This window comes from Oryctolagus cuniculus, chromosome 18, assembly GCF_051225735.1.
Source record: "Oryctolagus cuniculus isolate XC-2025 breed Fujian yellow rabbit chromosome 18, ASM5122573v1, whole genome shotgun sequence".
Classification (NCBI taxonomy): Eukaryota; Metazoa; Chordata; class Mammalia; order Lagomorpha; family Leporidae; genus Oryctolagus; species Oryctolagus cuniculus.
The window spans coordinates 9,910,861-9,928,776 of record NC_142884.1 but is presented as its reverse complement, the minus strand read 5'-3'; the positions used below and the strand labels follow the sequence as shown (position 1 = coordinate 9,928,776).

General features: G+C 40.6%; 1 protein-coding gene and 1 pseudogene across 3 annotated transcripts; both read right to left on the bottom strand.

The window, feature by feature from the left end:
* Nucleotides 1–295: 295 nt before the first annotated feature.
* ORYCUNV1R1661 (vomeronasal 1 receptor oryCunV1R1661) lies at nucleotides 296–12,722 on the bottom strand. 3 transcript variants are annotated; one of them, XM_089318694.1, is made up of 3 exons: nucleotides 12,065–12,722; nucleotides 11,442–11,484; nucleotides 296–1,716 (listed from the first exon to the last, which is right to left on the bottom strand). In XM_089318694.1, exon 3 carries the CDS (start codon nucleotides 1,409–1,411, stop codon nucleotides 464–466), a length of 948 nt encoding a protein of 315 aa, XP_089174820.1. In that variant the 5' UTR covers nucleotides 1,412–1,716; nucleotides 11,442–11,484; nucleotides 12,065–12,722; the 3' UTR covers nucleotides 296–463. The 3 variants fall into 3 exon arrangements, with proteins under 3 accessions (XP_089174820.1, XP_089174821.1, NP_001160809.1); XM_089318695.1 differs by lacking the exons at nucleotides 11,442–11,484; nucleotides 12,065–12,722 and adding an exon at nucleotides 9,748–10,061; NM_001167337.1 differs by lacking the exons at nucleotides 11,442–11,484; nucleotides 12,065–12,722 and having other exon boundaries at nucleotides 464–1,411.
* ORYCUNV1R-PS1563 (vomeronasal 1 receptor oryCunV1R-ps1563 pseudogene) lies at nucleotides 16,754–17,701 on the bottom strand (annotated as a pseudogene).

Genomic DNA, 17,916 nt, shown 5'->3' with positions numbered 1-17,916 from the left:
ATCAGGAGCCAGGAGCCTCTTCTGGGTCTCCCACATGGGTGCAGGGGCCCAAGGACTATCCCAGCCATAGCAGAGAGCTGAATTGGAAGAGGAGCAGAAGGGACTTGAACCAGCCCCCATATGGGATGCCAGAGCTTCAGGCCAGGGCTTTACCCACTGCACCACAGCGCCAGCCCCATTTTGTATTTTCTCATAGCTGAATTAAAAAACACAAATCTAGGCAGATACAGTTAGCTTTAATAATATATAACACTTTATTTTAACCTAAAATACAAAAACTTAAATATGTAATCAATGTGAACATTAATTTGTTCATTTTTATTAAAAATATTTAAAAATTTGAATGTATATAAAAAGTACTACATAGCTCAACTCAAACTAGCCTCATTTCCAGTGTCCCATGGTCACATGATTCATTTCCTCATAATATCTATGTGCAGACCTCTCGGCTGAAGATGTCAAATCAGCCACTGAAAGCTCTCCGAGGAAAGGTCATTCTCATATTTGAAAGGAAGGAGAGTAATTTGGGAATCATTTTGTTATTTTTCATCAGAAAAAAGGGACAGAGTGTCGGGTAGCATGTTGATAAAAATCCACTAATGCTCTCTAATCTTGTATTTTTCTCAGTTCTATAAAGCACAAAAAGGGTCAAAACGTTGTGTAAAAAATAGAAGACGACAAAGCAAAATACCAGCAAAAGGATAGTGTGGGTGGCTCTGTTTTCTGGAGACGTCTGCCTGGATAGGCTGGAGCTGTGGATGTGCTGGGCTCTCCTGTGGTGTCTGTAGAGGAGCCCCACCATGTAGAGGCTGGACATGATCATCAGTGCCACAAACAGGAGATCGCGAATCACCATGGAACTTACAAATGGTCCCGGATAGCGCATGTTCATCTTCTTGCTTTGACAGTATGCATTGACATATCCCTGGCCAACCATAGTGAAATTCAGTTTGGCTCCCATGACCTTAATGACCTGGATGTAGATCAGCATGTTGATGACCCAGAAGAAAAGGAAAGAGGGGAAAATCCAGGTGGACAGTTTAAACTTCAGCCTTGCCCATTTAGAATTACTGGGACTGATAGTGATGGCTTGAAATACACTCAGGAGAGAGGTGGTGCAGATGGAAAGACCCCGGGTGACTCTGTATATGTACAAAAAAATTTGACAACCAATATTGTCCAAGAAACGTTTGACTCCAAATGATGACATGATTTCTGGCATTGAATGGAAAATAATGTTTAAAATATTGGCCATTGTCAGGTGCATGAAAATCCAGTCTATGGGCTTCTTCAGCTGAGGCTGCATGAGGAAGGTGTAAATATAGATCATGAAGAGCAGTGAGTTTGCTGTGACACTGGTGGACATCTGAGCTATGAGAAAAAAGCTATAAATTGTGTCACTTGGAAACATTATCTCAATGATGTTTTCAACGTTTTAATTAGGTAAGTTTGGTCTCTTTGGAAAAATAGGTTGCACTGTGAAATTATTAAAATATGGTGCCCTGTGGAAGGATATGATGCCTAGCAGCTCAGCTTGGGAGATGGGTGCTGAAATGTTCAAATCTTCTATGTTTCAGATACAAGGGTGGGACTTCCAAGCACTGGATTCCAGGCATCCTTTAAGTTTGGATTGTAGAGGCAGGTGATATGAAGAAGGTAAAATTCAAGTGTTCACATCCTTCACTCTCTTATATGGCCACAAGGACCTGTTGGCCTCTGTGAACAAAGAATTTGCATGTGATATTTTCCTCGGAGTCCTAGAGTGCTATTAACTCTAAAAATATGTGTATATTCACCTTTCTGAAGAATAATCCACGTCTACTGCTTGAAATGCAGTGTGTGTGTGTGTGTGTATGAATTGCTTTTTTAGAATTTACACTACAGGCTGGCGCCGTGGCTCACTAGGCTAATTCTCTGCCTTGCGGCACTGGCACACCAGGTTCTAGTACCAGTTGGGGCACTGGATTCTGTCCCGGTTGCCCTTCTTCCAGGCCAGCTCTCTGCTGTGGCCAGGGAGTGCAGTGGAGGATGGCCCAAGTGCTTGGGCCCTGCACCCCATGGGAGACCAGGATAAGCACCTGGCTCCTGCCATTGGATCAGCGCAGTGCACTGGCTGCAGCGCGCCGGCTGCGGCGGCCACTGGAGGGTGAACCAACAGCAAAAGGAAGACCTTTCTCTCTGTCTCTCTCTCACTGTCCACTCTGCCTGTCAAAAAAATAAATAAAAAGAATTTACACTGCAGACACAATTATTTCAAATAAGAAACATTTTTAACATGTTATTTAGACAACTTTAAAATTTCAACAATCACATGTCATGCCAATCAAAAAATAGAATTGGGGTTGGCAAAGGGATGCAGCAGGTAAAGCTGCTGTCTGTGCCTCCCGAATCCCATGTGAGCGTTAGTTCATGTAAAGGTGCTCTACTTCCAATCTAGCTCCCTGCTAAAGCACCTGAAAAGCAGCAGAAGATGGTCCAAGTTCTTGGGCACCTGCACCCATAACGGAGACTCAGAAGAAGCTCCTGGTACCTGGCTTTGCACTGGCCCAGCTCTGACTATTGTGGCCATTTGTGGAATGAACCATCAGATGGAAGATTCTCTCTCTCTCTCTCTCAAGTGCTGGCTTCCCATATGGGTGCCACTTTGAGTCCCAGCTGCTCCACTTCTGATCCAGCTCTCTGCTATGGCCTGGGAGAGCAGTAGAAGATGGCCTCTGCACTCACATGGGAGACCCAGAAGAAGCTCCTGGTTCCTGGCTTTATCAGCTCAGCTCTGGCCATTGAGGCCTTTGGGGAGTGAAGCAGCAGATGGAAGACCTCTCTCTCTCTCTCTCTCTCTCTCTCTCTCTCTCTCTGCCTTTACCTCTCCTTCTCTCTGTGTGTAACTCGACTTTCAAATAAATAAATATAAATCATTTTTAAAAAGTAAAACTATCATGGTCCATCAAGAGATAACATAAATGCTGATGCACAGACTATATATAGACCTTTTTCATTTCATTTTTTCTGTATATACAAATATCTGAATGCAGATAAGGACAGGCACAGATAGCAAACAAGCAAAAAGACAGTGACACAGAGATGAAAGTAGAAATAAATTTAAAAAATTCATGCAAAAATTATAAATGCAGCAGAGGATAATTATAGCCAACCTATTCAAAAAATTTAAAAGTAGCTTAAAATAAGTGATACCAGAAATAAAAGATGAGACATGGAAACTGATACCACAGAAATACTAAGCAATATAAAAACCTACTTCAGACAAAGATATACAAGAGAAGACCATGAGCTAGAAGTAATGCATCAGTTCCTAAAACATACAACTACCTAGACTGAATCACAAAGAAATATGAGTAGAAGTAATGAATCACTTCCTAAAAACATGCAAACTACCAACATTGAATCACAAAGAAATATTAAATCTGGAAGGGAATTTCTTTATATTCTTAGAATTGGATCTATGAACTATGTTGAAAACGCTAAAAATTTATTTAAAAATTTAAATAAAAATATTAAATCTGAACTGAAGAAAATGCATAAGAAGATTGGCAGTCTATCACAGGAGAAAAGGTACCCTTAATTAACTACTGTTGGTGGAATGTAAGTTAGGCAAACCCACTATGGAAGACAGTATAGATACCTCAGAAACATGAATATAGTCCTGCCATATGACCCAGCCATCCCACTCCTGTTAATTTACCCAAGCGCAATGAAATCAGCATATGAAAGAGCTATCAGTACCCCCATGTTTATTGCAGCTCAGTTCACAATAGCAACGACATGCAATCAACTTAATTGCCTGTAAGCTACAGACTGGATAAAGAAATTATGAGATATGAACACCATGGAATACCACACAGCAGTTAAAATATTGAAATCCAGTCATTTGCAACAACAGGGATGAAGCTGGAAACATCATATTTAGTGAAATAATCCAGCCCCAAAGGGACAAATACCGTAAGTTCTCCCTGACCTGTGATAACTAATAGGCACCTAAAAGGCAACCTGTAGAAGTGAAATGGACACCTTGAGAAGCAATGACTTGAGCAGCCCATACCTTCACTGTTGAGGAACAGTTTTGTTTTCTGTATTTTCATTTTTCTCCTTTTCATTCATTTTATCTTATTTTATTTATCTTATTTTACTTACCCTTTTTTTCTTCATACTAATTGGTGAACTCTTTACTTAACATAGAGTTAACCATATATGTATAAAGTTAATTGAATATAGATCTTAGTTAGAAATAAGAGTCAGAATAAGAGAGGGAAGTGGAAGAGGGTAGAGAGTGTGGGTGAGATGGCGGGCACAGAAGAAGAATCACTGTGACCCTAAAGTTGTAATTGTGAAAAATATGAAGTTTGTAACTGTAAAGCTGTATAGTGCTGCATACATTCCTATGGACCTACTTCTAAGGGTACAGCTTAAAAGCTTGCCATGGGACCTTAAATCCCCTTAAGCCCAGTGGTAAAAATACATTCTAAGTGTTAAAGTGAGCATATATATAGGATTAAGTGCTAAAGTAATCATATAAGTGTTTGGTAATAATAATAGGCAGAATTAAAAAGGAGTGGATGCGCCAACATGGGGAGCAGTCCATACAGCAGACTCATAGAATGACAATTGCCTTAAGTAGCACTCTGACCTCAGAATCAACCCTTAAGCTATTCTGGTCTAGCTGAAAAGCCCAGGGGAGCATTTCAGGCATGGAAAGCTAAGACACTGTGGCAAAAATTGATCTACATGAAGGATCTCTGTGGGTGAGGCCCCAGCGGAAAAAAGCTGCCACCAAAGAAGGATGTACTTTGTTCTGAAGGGATAAGAGAGCTTCCCCTTTGCCTATAGCCTTCTCAAAATATGAAGGAGTTTGTGGATCCAAAAGGCTTCCATAGCCTAGGCAGCTCATGTCAAGAGCTTTGGGTGATCACTGACATTATAAATAATGTTGATTTTTAAATAAACAACAGGAGTCACAGTGCATTAACTTCCCATGCAGGACCTCTGTCCTCAAAGAGTTGTATTAAAGAATTATTGTAAAACTTGTTCTCAAAGAATTACATCATTTTAGTGAATTAAGTGGAAGATATTCTTATGTCACACAAATTATAGTTATATCTATGTGGTCACAAAAGCTGTACCATTCTTGTGTTCCAGTTTAAAGATTATTAAGTTTACAAAAAAAGCAAATTACCATCCAGATGCAGCGACTTTGAAGAGCCCTTGTCTGGACTGTTGAGGCACAGCTTTTGTTCTTGTTTTTTTTTTTATGTTTTTTGTTGTTTAGGTTAGTTTTGGTTTTGTTTGATTGGATTATTTTTAACTTTTTTTCCTTATTTTCTTTTTCTCCATTATGCAAAGTGTTGAACCCATTACCCAGAATAGAGTTAATCTTCTGTATATAATGTTCAATTAAAATAGAGCATAATAATAAACTGGGAACAGGAGAGGAAAGAGTAAGATGGGTGGGATGGTGGGTAGGGTGGAAAGAATTACTATATTACTAAAGTTTTATTTATGAAATGTATGTAAATCCAAAAAATAAGATAAATCTATAAAAATATAATATCTCCCATAAAGAAAATCCCAGAAACAGATGGCTTTATTATTGAATTCTACAAAATATTAAAAGACAAGATAATAAACATCCTTCTCAATATCTCCAAAACATGAAGACAGGGAATACTTCCCAACTCACTTTAGAAGGACTATATTCCCTGACTTTTAAAATAAAAAGGGCAGAGAAGGACACCATGAGAAAAGGAAATTACAGGACAATATTTCTGATGAACATTGCTATCAACAAGTTCGACAAAATATGTTGACACTTAAATGCAGAATAAATGGATTTCACCATATGTAATCAGGACATCTCTGGGATGTAAGGATAGTTCTACACACAAAAGCAAATGAAATGCACTACATGAGTGAATGAAAAAATAATATAATACATCGTAGGTATAGAAAAAGCACTTGAAGCACTGAATATCCTCTCATGACAAAAAAAAAGACCTCAAAAAACTAACTAGATAAATGGAACTGAATATCATTAATGCCACATGTGACAAGTTCACAGTTAAAACAGACTCAGTGATGAAAAGATGACAGCTTCCCCTGTAAGATCCGGCTCAAGATGTCCACTGTTGCTAGCCCTAGCCTTAGCAATTAGACAGAAAAAGGAATCATCCTAATAGCATTAAAAGAGCATAATATTTACAGTGACCTGTGAGTTCAAGGCATCCCTACCCAAGTCACAGAAACTGAAAAAGCTGTCCTGAATGCATGTGCAAGGCAAGAAGCACTAGAAAGAAAACCTGTATTCAGTGAGAGAAACCAAGCTGGATTGTCAGATGTTCTGACAGCAATCAATCAATACACTCATTGATAGAACAAAGATCCCAAAAGTAAATCTACATGTATATGGCCAACCAATCTTAGAGCAGGACTCAAAGAATACACTTGTATGTGAAATATAAATACCAAACACAGAGAAATAGAAGATATGGTGTCTGTCGGGGAAGAGAGATGGAGAGCTGTTAGCGAAAGGGTACAAGCTTTGTTGTAAGAAGATAAATTCTGGATATCTAATTTAATATGGGATGACTAATAATAATGAGTGGGAAAGGGGAGGGTTGCGGGTGGGAGGGACGTTATGGGGGGGAAGCCATTGTAATCTATAAGCTGTACTTTGGAAATTTATATTCATTAGATAAAAGTTAAAAAAAAGAAATAAAAAATGTATTATATAACTAATAATGTGTTGTATAATTGAAATATGCTAACATATATAGCTTACATCCCGTCACCAGGCACACAAAGGTTCTGATGTAAGGTGAATAGTATGCTACTTAGCCTGCCTATAGTGCTCATTTCACATGTAAATCAAGGGACCAGCACTGTGGCATACTAGGCTAGGCCTCCCCCTGGCATCAGCATCCCATTTGGACCCCAGTTTGTGTCCCAGCTGCTCCTTTTCTGATTAAGTTCTCTGCTTATGGTCTGGGAAGCAGTTGAATATAGTGCAACTGCCTGGTCTCGCATACGGGAGACCCAGAAAAAGCTCCTGGTTCCTTGTTTAGATGGGCCCAATTCCAACTATTTGGGGAGTGAACTGCAGATAGAAGACCTCTCTCTGTCTCTACAACTAAATGTATTTAAAATCTTTAAATAAATACCACTTTCCAAGCATGTGCTCTCTGGTATTTTCACAATGTAAATACAAAAGCACATCTAGTCCAAAAGTCAGTGACTGGGACCTGATATATGGGGTCAATGTTAATCTGCAGACATAGCGAGTGTCCACATTATACGAGAGGAACTAAATTCAAGAGGAGTACAACGTTTCTGCAAGACACATGTCCAATAAAGAAGAATGACCAGGATTCAAAATAAAGGAAGATGACAAGCTACAAACTAAGCAACAGAAAGCAGGTACATGCAAAATAATATTGGGGAAAAATTAACAATTAGGGGACAGATAAGCTGGATATGATGACTCCTACTTCAGTAAGAACCAAAGTTGTTAAGTTTGTGAACACAAAACAACAGCAACGTTTAGTATAAAGACGTGAAAGGATAAGAAGACCTAGGAGAAGCCACCATTGTAGTAAGAGATGGAACCAAAGGCTTTCAGAGACTCCAGAACCACCAGAAACCGTGAGTCAGACAATGAGGAAGTTGAGCACGTCAGTTCATTCTCTGCACCTACCGCCTTGCCCAACACAGCAGTCACTGACAAATACCAGACCTCCCTTCTCCACTGTAACATCACCATGTGATCAATGCAGCCACAGCTTACTGAACCCAGTGAGAACAAAGTGCAAGAGTTGAATGTAACAGAACATGTATCTTAACACAATTATAATCAATTACAACAAGGAAAGGCTATTTTACATTAACACTCATTTCTCACTATGTTCAAAAGATAAACATATCTCAGTAACAACAAAGCGAAAAAATCCATACGTATTGTGAAATGCATTTGGAAACATAAACTCAAAATTCAAGTTAATTCTGAAGAATAACAAAGTTAATGAACTTCTAGAAGGAGGGTACCACTTCCTAAAGGGAAGACACTGATCATGCCAGACTTAAGAAAAACCATTTTCACAAAGATTTCCAACAAATGCTTCCATGGTTAGGTACAAAAAAAAAAAATCAATGAACACTTCCTGAAGAGAGAAAAAGAGCATTCTGTTAATACATTATGATTAGGCCGGCACCGCAGCTCACTAGGCTAATCCTCTGCCTTGCGGCACCGGCACACCGGCTTCTAGTCCCGGTCAGGGCACCAGATTCTGTCCCGGTTGCCCTTCTTCCAGGCCAGCTCTCTACTGTGGCCAGGGAAGTGCAGTGGAGGATGGCCCAAGTCTTTGGGCCCTGCACCCCATGGAACACCAGGAGAAGCACCTGGCTCCTGGCTTCCGATCAGCACGGTGCACCGGCCGCAGCACGCCAGCCGTGGCGGCCATTGGAGGGTGAACCAATGGCAAAAGGAAGACCTTTCTCTCTGTCTCTCTCTCTCACTGTCCACTCTGCCTGTCAAAAAAAATACATTATGATTAATAAATAAGGCTGAAGTAATTAATAAGCCAGGCTGAAAAGCATAATAATGAGACTACCTACTCCAAGTGTCAAATGGAAAATAACCTACACAAATTGATTGTAAATGAATTCAGTATTCTCCAAAATGAGTGTAGCAACTGACCAGATCACCTACATATGAAGGGTAAAGGGAACATTATAATGGTTACATGTAAAATTCACCACAGTTGTAGATTAAAGGAGAAGAATGGATTAGCACTTCAGTTGATACATAAAATACTGTGATAAATTCTATTCCTATAAATGGCTAAAAATTATATGGCAAAAGAAAGGCTTAATATTCTGTGATAAAATATCTACAATGTTGACACTATCATATAATGGTTAAATATCACCATGTTTTGCTTTGAGACAAATGAATAAAAATAGCTGCTATTTCTACTTCTATTCATCATGCTTGTTCAGGGGTCTCTTTTAAGAAACAGAATAATATCAATGTCATTACAAAGAAATGCACAGTCTTATCACTGATGATATATTTTAAGAGACATTCACAGAGACATTGGCTACATTACTTAAAGACTTGATGAATTTTCAAGGTTACTGAGAGTGAAGTCAGAATAAAAACCATCTGAAGTTCTAACATAAATTGCACTGTTTAGTATATCAAAAACATAGGATAAATGTCACAATGTGATAAAATCTCTAATCAGAAATGATGACATAAATTGATCTAAGTGTGACTGTACCCTTTTTAAATATAATGGGTATACATTAATTTGAAATAAGAAGTAATAACTAGAAATGGAATGATGGAAGAAAAACAAATGAAAATAACAAAAAGTAGGAAAGGAGTTTTTTAAAATGAAATTAGACACATTTATTCCAGTGTCCTAAACATCAGGTAGGTACTGAAAAGAGCAGAGCATAGGGCAAAAGCAAAGAACACTCAGTGGCCGAGGGCAGTGAGAGATGTGGAGAGGTTCAGACAATGGGAAAAGAAAAGAATGAAGCACGAGAAAACAAATAGTGAGATGAAAGAAAGAACTGCCAACAAGAACAAGAACATATAAGTAAAGGTCACAGAAACTTGGAGGATGCATCTGAAGACAACAAAAAGGAGTTGGTGTGAGCAGCCATAGTGGGGAGCAGGCAGGGGGAGAGGCCTCACTGCCCTCCTGCCCCAGGCTGGGGGTGCAGGGTCCTTACTGGGGGCGTCCTGCACAGGCTGGGCCTGCCCGGCACTGACTGCGGATCAGGCCCCGGGCTGGCGGAACGTCTCCTCCCGGTGGACACCGGTCACCTTGTCATCTGCTACATCCAGGGCTTTGTTTATCATCTTCCCTTTGACGACCACAGGAGAGCCCCAAATCGCCCTCCCAGACGCACAATGAGTCTCCTGGGGTAACGTACGGCGTTTCCTCCAGGGCAGCACAAAGTCAGTGCTTAGGGCTGTATTTTCCCCAGCTGAGCAGCATCAGAAAGTAAACTTCAGGACGACACACATCATCAGAAGTTCATCTCCAACAGCTGGTGGCAATCATGACCTCACTATTGGCTTCTTAATTTTCTATTCAAGACCTGAAATTTTACTTTATTTTCCCTTTAAATTTGTGGTTATTTTCTATGAGTTTCTGTTTTTATCTCTCAATCCTATTAATGTCTTTTTGGGGAATCACTTTGTTATTTTTATATATTTAAACATTTGTTTGAAAGGCAGAATGGAGAGAGAGAGACAGAGAGAGAATATCTTCTATCTGCAGGTTCTTTCCCCAAATTGTCAAAATGACTGAGGCTGCTCCACGCTGAAGCCAGGAGCCAGGAATCCCAATTGTGAAACTGCTTGGACCCAAGTGCTGCCTAATTAGGCACCCCGGAAGGAAGCTGATTTGACAGAGGGGCAGTTGACACTCCATGGGCGGGCTGGCTTACAAGCGGGAGGTTAACTTGCTGCATATTACCGGTCCCTGCTGCTTATTCTAGTATCATTCTTTTCTTTTTTTTTTTTTTCACAGGCAGAGTGGACAGTGAGAGAGAGAGACAGAGAGAAAGGTCTTCCTTTTGCCATTGGTTCACCCTCCAATGACCGCCGCGGCCGGCACACCGCACTGATGCGAAGCCAGGATCCAGGTACTTATCCTGGTCTCCCATGGGGTGCAGGGCCCAAGCACTTGGGCCATCCTCCACTGCACTCTGGGGACACAGCAGAGAGCTGGCCTGGAAGAGGGGCAACCGGGACAGAATCCAGCGCCCCAACCAGGACTAGAACCTGGTGTGCCGGTACCGCAAGGTGGAGGATTAGCCTAGTGAGCCACGGACCCGGCCTCATTGTTTTCTTATAAGGGGCTCATTCAATCCTCACACTTATTTACATAATGGACTTTATAGGGATAAATTTTAGTTCACTTTTCTCTGTTATCTAGAAATACTATTCTTAGGGTTGAATGTGTATGGATAAGGGCTATGAGCACTGTTTCCTATTCAATTATTTATTTGGGGGCTGGCATGTTGTGTAGCAGATAAAGTTGATGCCTGTGGTGCCAGCATCCTCTATCGGTGCCTGTTTGTTGTAATTGCTCCACTTCTGATCCAGCTCCCTGCTGATGTGACTGGGAAAGCAACAGAAAATGGCCTAAGCACTTGAGCCCCTGCACCCACGGGGGAGACATGGAAAAAGCTCCTATCTCCTAGGGTCAGCAAGGCCCATCTCTAGCCATTGGACCCATTTGGGGAGTGAACCAGCAGGTGAAGACCTCTCTGTTCTCTCACTATCTCTCTGTAACTCTGCATTTCAAATAAATAAATATTTTTAATGATTTCCTTCTAGTCTGTAACTCATTATGACTGTACACAGACCACACATGTCTAAATGAATTAAACTCTTGAATTCTATGGATACTCACTGTGAGTTCACTGCACAGTTGCTTTTTCCAAGTGCCTCCACAGCTGGGGAAAGAAACATAAGGATTTTGTGTAACTGTTGGAATTACTGTTCTATGAGGTAGGTCAAGGGTGTTCAATGTCTTATTCATATTTAGGGCACCCTGCTGTTGTTCTGGGTTGTGTTTATGTTAATGACTAAAGTACACTGATAAGATTCCCACTGTGGTTTGTAATATTTCCATTTTTAATCATTCTATTGATTTACCCCACTTATGAAAATTTTAATTTGTATATAGAAATATAAAATTTGAATTAAAATAACCTCTGGCAGCTAATGTGAATGCAAAAACATATGTAGGAATGAAGTGGTCACTCTGGGATATGATTGTGAGTTTCAGCCCATGTGTACACTCCAGTGGAACTGTGGCCTTCTTACATTTCTTTTAAAAGATTGTATTTATTTGAAAGTTACAGTTACAGAGAGGAAGAGGCAGAGAGAGAGCAGAGCTTTCATCAGCTGGTTCCCTTCCCAAGTGGCCCAGGCAGGGCTCAGACAGGACAAAGCAAGGAGCCTGGAGGAAATGTTGGGGACAGTTTCTCTCAAAGGGAATTCTTGTGACTGTTGGCTTTCTAGTGTAAATACCTGTGTATGATGTTTATTGTTTCTACCAAGCTGCAGAGACGACCTCATCAAACCTGGTAACAGAGAGGACTTCCCGGCCGCCTCAGCACAGGGCCCAGAAGCCTCTGCACCCGGGCTCCATCTATGACGTCACTTCCCCGCGCCCTCAGGGCGGTGCTTCCTTAGGGGCTCCAAAGCCTGAGCACCAGCCAGCAGACCCGGAATTGCAATGTCGCCTCTGCGTGGCCAAGAGCCTGAGTGGGAGACCCCTCAACTCTCTTACAGCCTACACAGACCCAGGACAGAGGCGCTCTTACACAGACCACCTCCAAGAGGACGCAGGACACGCAAGAGCGCCTCATGGATGAACGGGCAACAGCACAAGACCAACAGGGACAGCGGTGGAGACGGGGGTCGTGAGGGATGAGGACAGCGGCGCTGTTCTGCTTCTGGATCTGGGTGCTGCTTCATGGGGGTCCACTGCGAAAGTCCGTGGAACAGGAGAATTTGCTGAACTTCAACATTCAAAACTACTTCTGAAGGAGAGGAGAGCTGGTCACAAAACCAGAATTGGATTTGGTAATTCAAGGGAAAGTCTATTTCAAACTGCACTGATCAAGGGAATGAAACCATGACGAGGGCAGAGGAGGAAATGGAGAGCCGTCCAGGAGGCAGCCACACCTGCTCAGGACCAGATCTGTTGAAGTGAAATGGACACTATGAGAAATGGTGACTTGATCAGCCCTTGCCCTGACTGTTGATGAACAACTTAATACTTTATCCCTTTTAGTATTTTTTTCTGTTTGTTCTACTTAATACTATTGGTTGAATTCTGTAATTAATACACAATTATTCTTAAGTGTTGAAACTTAACTTAATCCTGGAGCAGAAAGAGGCAATGGTGGAGGACAGACCACCACTAAGTGATGGACCAGTTCTTAGTTGAAGGTCTCTGAGGGTTATTTCCTTTTGTTTTTAACTTTTATTTAATGAATATAATTTCCAAAGTACAGCTTATGGATTACAATGGCTTCCCCCCCCATAATTTCCCTCCCACCCCCCGCTCTCGCTCCCCTTCCACTCACATCAAGATTCATTTTCAATTATCTTTATATACAGAAGATCAGTTTAGTATATATTAAGTAAAGATTTCAACAGTTTGCACCCCCACAGAAACACAAAGTGAAAAATACTGTTTAAGTACTAGTTACAGCATTAAAGCACATTAAGGACAGAGATCCTACATGAGGAGTAAGTGCACAGTGACTCCTGTTGTTGACTTAACAATTTGATACTCTTGTTTATGGCATCAGTTATCTCCCTAGGCTCCAGTCATGAGTTTCCAAGGCTATGGAAGCCTTTTGAGTTCGCTGACTCTGATCATATTTGGACAAGGTCATAGTCAAAGTGGAAGTTCTCTCCTCCCTTCAGAGAAGGGTACCTCCTTCTTTGATGGCCCGTTCTTTCCGCTAGGATCTCACTAGCAGAGATCTTTCATTTAGGTTTTTTTTGTTTTTTGTTTTTTGTTTTTTGTTTTTTGTTTTTTGTTTTTTTTGCCAGAGTGTCTTGACTTTCCATGCCTGAAATACTCTCATGGGCTTTTCAGCCAGATCCGAATGCCTTTAGGGCTGATTCTGAGGCCAGAGTGCTGTTTAGGACATCTGCCATTCTATGAGTCTGCTGTGTAACTTGATCACTGGGGCTAGTGAGATGGCATTGGTACATGCCACCTTGATGGGATTGAATTGGAATCCCCTGGCACGTTTCTAACTCTACCATTTGGGGCAAGTCCGATTGAGCATGTCCCAAATTGTACATCTCCTCCCTCTCTTATTCCCACTCTTATATTTAACAGGGATCACTTTTCAGTTAAGTTTCAACACTTAAGAATAATTGTGTATTAATTACAGAATTCAACCAATAGTATTAAGTAGAACAAACAGAAAAAAATACTAAAAGGGATAAAGTATTAAGTTGTTCATCAACAGTCAGGGCAAGGGCTGATCAAGTCACCATTTCTCATAGTGTCCATTTCACTTCAACAGATTTTCATTTTGGTGCTCAGTTAGTTGTCACCAATAAGGGAGAGCATATGATATTTGTCCCTTTGGGACTGGCTTATTTCACTCAGCATGATGTTTCCAGATTCCTCCATTTTGTTGCAAATGACCAGATTCAAATTTTTTACTGCTGTATAGTATTCTATAGAGTACATATCCCATAATTTCTTTATCCAGTCTACTGTTGGGCATTTAGGTTGATTCCAGGTGTTAGCTATTGTGAATTGAGCTGCAATAAACATTAAGGTGCAGACCACTTTTTTGTATGCCAATTTAAATTCCTTTGGGTAAATTCCAAGGAGTGGGATGGCTAGGTTGAATGGTAGGGTTATATTCAAATTTCTGAGGAATCTCCAGACTGACTTCCATAATGGCTTAACAACTTTGCATTCCCACCAACAGTGGGTTAGTGTCCCTTTTTCCCCACATCCTCGCCAGCATCTGTTGTTGGTAGATTTCTGAATGTGAGCCATTATCACCAAGGTGAGGTGAACCCTCATTGTGGTTTTGATTTGTATTTCCCTGATTGCTAGTGATCCTGAACATTTTTTCATATGTCTCTTGGCCATTTGGATTTCCTCTTTTGAAAAAATGTCTATTGAGGTCCTTGACTAATCTCTCAAGTGGGTTGTTTGTTTTGTTGCTGTGGAGTTTCTTGATCTCATCGTAGGTTCTGGTTATTACTCCTTTATTTGTAGCATAGTTTACAAATATTTTTTCCCATTCTGTCAGTTGCCTCTTCACTTTCCTGTTTCTTTTCCAGTACAGAAACTTCTCAATTTGATGCAATCCCAAATGTTAATTTTGGCTTTGACTGCCTGTGCCTCCTGGATCTTTTCCAAGAAGTCTTTGCCAGTGCTGATATCTTGCAGGGTTTCTCCAATGTTCTCTAATAATTTGATGGTGTCGGGTCATAGATTTAGGTCTTTAATCCATGTTGAGTGTATTTTTGTGTAAGGTGTAAGGTAGGGGTCTTGCTTCATGCTTCTGCATGTGGAAATCCAGTTTTCCCAGCAACATTTGTTGAATAGACTGTCCTTGCTCCAGAGATTGGTTTTGGATCCTTGATCAAATATAAGTTGGCTATAGATGGTTGGGTTGATTTCTGGTGTTTCCATTCTGTTCCATTGGTCTATCCATCTGTTTCTGTATCAGTACCATGCTGTTTTGATTACAACTGCCCTGTAGTATGTCCTGAAATCTGGTATTGTGATGCCTCTAGCTTTGTTTTTGTTGTACAAAATTGCTTTAGCTATTTGAGATCTCTTGCATCTCCATATGAATTTCAGCATCATTGTTTCTAGATCTGAGAAGAATGTCTTTGGTATCTTGATTGGGATTGCATTGAATCTCTAAATTGCTTTTGGGAGAATGGACATTTTGATGATATTGATTCTTCCAATCCATGAGCATGGAAGATTTTTCCATTTTTTTGGTATCCTCTTCTATTTCTTTCTTTAAGAGTCTGTAATTCTCCTCATAGAGATCTTTAACGTCCTTAGTTAAGTTTATTCCAAGGTATTTGATTGTTTTTGTAGCTATTGTGAATGGGATTGATCTTAGCAGTTCTTTCTCTGAGGGGTATTTCCAAATGTCATCCTGACACAGCAGGATAAAGCACAGGTGTTATGAGCTCCTGTAATAAACTGAGTTTCTTCACAGGAAGAGCCTCTTTCTGGCATTAAATAATGGGTTGGGACCACAGAAAACTGAAGAGAGTGGAAATGTGAGCTCCTGAAAGACTGGGGTCCAACCCTTGGAATCTAATGGTGATGTGAAGTGAAATCCATCAGCCTTGGGGACAAAGACATGTGCTAGGATTCAAGTTGCAGAGCAGTGTTGATGTCCCTGAGAAACAGAACAGAACAGCAAGTGGGTTAGAGACTTCAAGATAGAGAAGATTAACTTTGGAAAAAACTGTATTGATTAAAAATATTTTGTGAAGTAAATACACTGAAAGTCTCTACACCCCAACCACTGGGAAAGCCTCAGGCCATTACTGGTGGGTATTTAACCACAGCACACAACACCTGGACAGCACAAGGAACTGGATCCTAATAACAAAGTTAGGAGCATGAGAAGGGGAGGGGATCTTACGGAAGCATTTATGCACATGCTGGGAGACACCCCTGCATTTCATTGTCTGTTAAACAATGAACCTACTGGATTTCCCATCTTCATCACCTCTGTTTTCTGAGCTATTTACACAGGGACATGTATTTTTACTGCATCCCATTCTTTAGGAATTCCTGTGTTTTATCTCCTGAGGTCTCTGGATGCACATCTGACCTCTAGCCAAGTCCCTGAAAAATGAGACTTGGGTGTTAAAATTTCATAAATGAATATGGAAGTTCTCTTGAGCAGCACAGCTGCACAGATATGTGGCAAGCACCAAATATAATTTCGCATTTTCCAGTAGATCCATTAAAAGCAGAAGTAACTAACTTTAATAATAGACAATATGTTAATTACACCCAAAGCATAACTCAAACATGTACACAGTTTGAAAATTTATATATTGATTCAATTTAACATTTTAAAATGTGTTTTCTAAATGGACCAAATACTTCAAGTGAGATTAGTTCCATGGTCACCTGCCTTTGTTTCCTCATAAAATTTTATGGACTCCTCTGTGATAAATGATGTCAGATCAACCAAGGAAAGTACTTGGAGAAAAAGGCATTCTCATCATTAAAGGCAAGAAGTCAATTTGGGAATATTTTTGTTATTTTTCATCAGCAAAAATGGGCAGAATGTTGGGTAGCATGATGATAAAATTCCAGTAATGCCCACCAATCTTGAGTCTTTCTCAGGTATATAGAATGCATAAAGGGTCACAAAGGTATTGCAAAGGTAAAAGAACACAAAACAAAATGCCAGCTAAAAGGATAGTGTGGGTAGTTCTGTTTTCTGGAGACGTCTGCCTGGAAAGGCTGGAGCTGTGGATGTGCCGGGCTCTCCTGTGGTGTCTGTAGAGGAGCCCCACCATGTAGAAGCTGGACACGATCATCAGTGCCACAAACAGGACATCACAAGTCAGCATGACACTTACAAATGACCCTGAATGGTGATCTCCAGACTGCCTAGTTTGACAGTACGCATGAACAAACCCATGACCAACAACAGTGAAATTCCATTTGGCTCTTACAGTTTCAATGATGTGGATGTAGATCAGCATGTTGATGATCCAGAAGAAAAGGAAAGAGGGGAAAACCCAGGTAGACAGCTTAGATTTCAGCCACGCCCATGTAGAATGGCTGGGGCTAATAGTGATGGCTTGAAATGCACTCAGGAGAGAGGTGGTGCAGATAGAAAGACCCCGAGTAACTCTGTAGATGTAAAAAAACAGTTTGACAGCCAGCATTATCTAAAAACATTTGATTCCAAAGGATGACACGATGTCTGGTATTGACTGGAACACGATGGTTACAATCTTGGCCACTGTCAGGTGCATGAAAATGCAATCTATGGGCTTCTTCAGCTGAGGCTGGATTAGGAAGGCATAAATATAGTTCATAAAGAGAAATGAATTGGCCATGACACCAATAAAAATCTGAGCTATGAGAAAAAATTTCAAAATTGTGTTACCTGGAAACATGTCAATGACGTTTCAGTTAGGTAAGGTTGCATCCACTGGAAAATAAATAGATTGTACTGTGACATGATGTTCTTAACATGGAACATTTGAAGAATGTGAAGACTGACAGTTAAGTGTTAGGGAGGGAGGACAAATGGTCAAATTTTCTATTTCAGACTTGGCTGTGCCACTTCCAGGAACTGAATAGTGGACAGTGTTTGAACTTCAGACTACAG

Excerpts from the sequence above, each read along its gene's own strand:
- ORYCUNV1R1661 (XM_089318694.1), bottom strand. The coding sequence starts at position 1,411 with ATGTTTCCAAGTGACACAATTTATAGCTTTTTTCTCATAGCTCAGATG.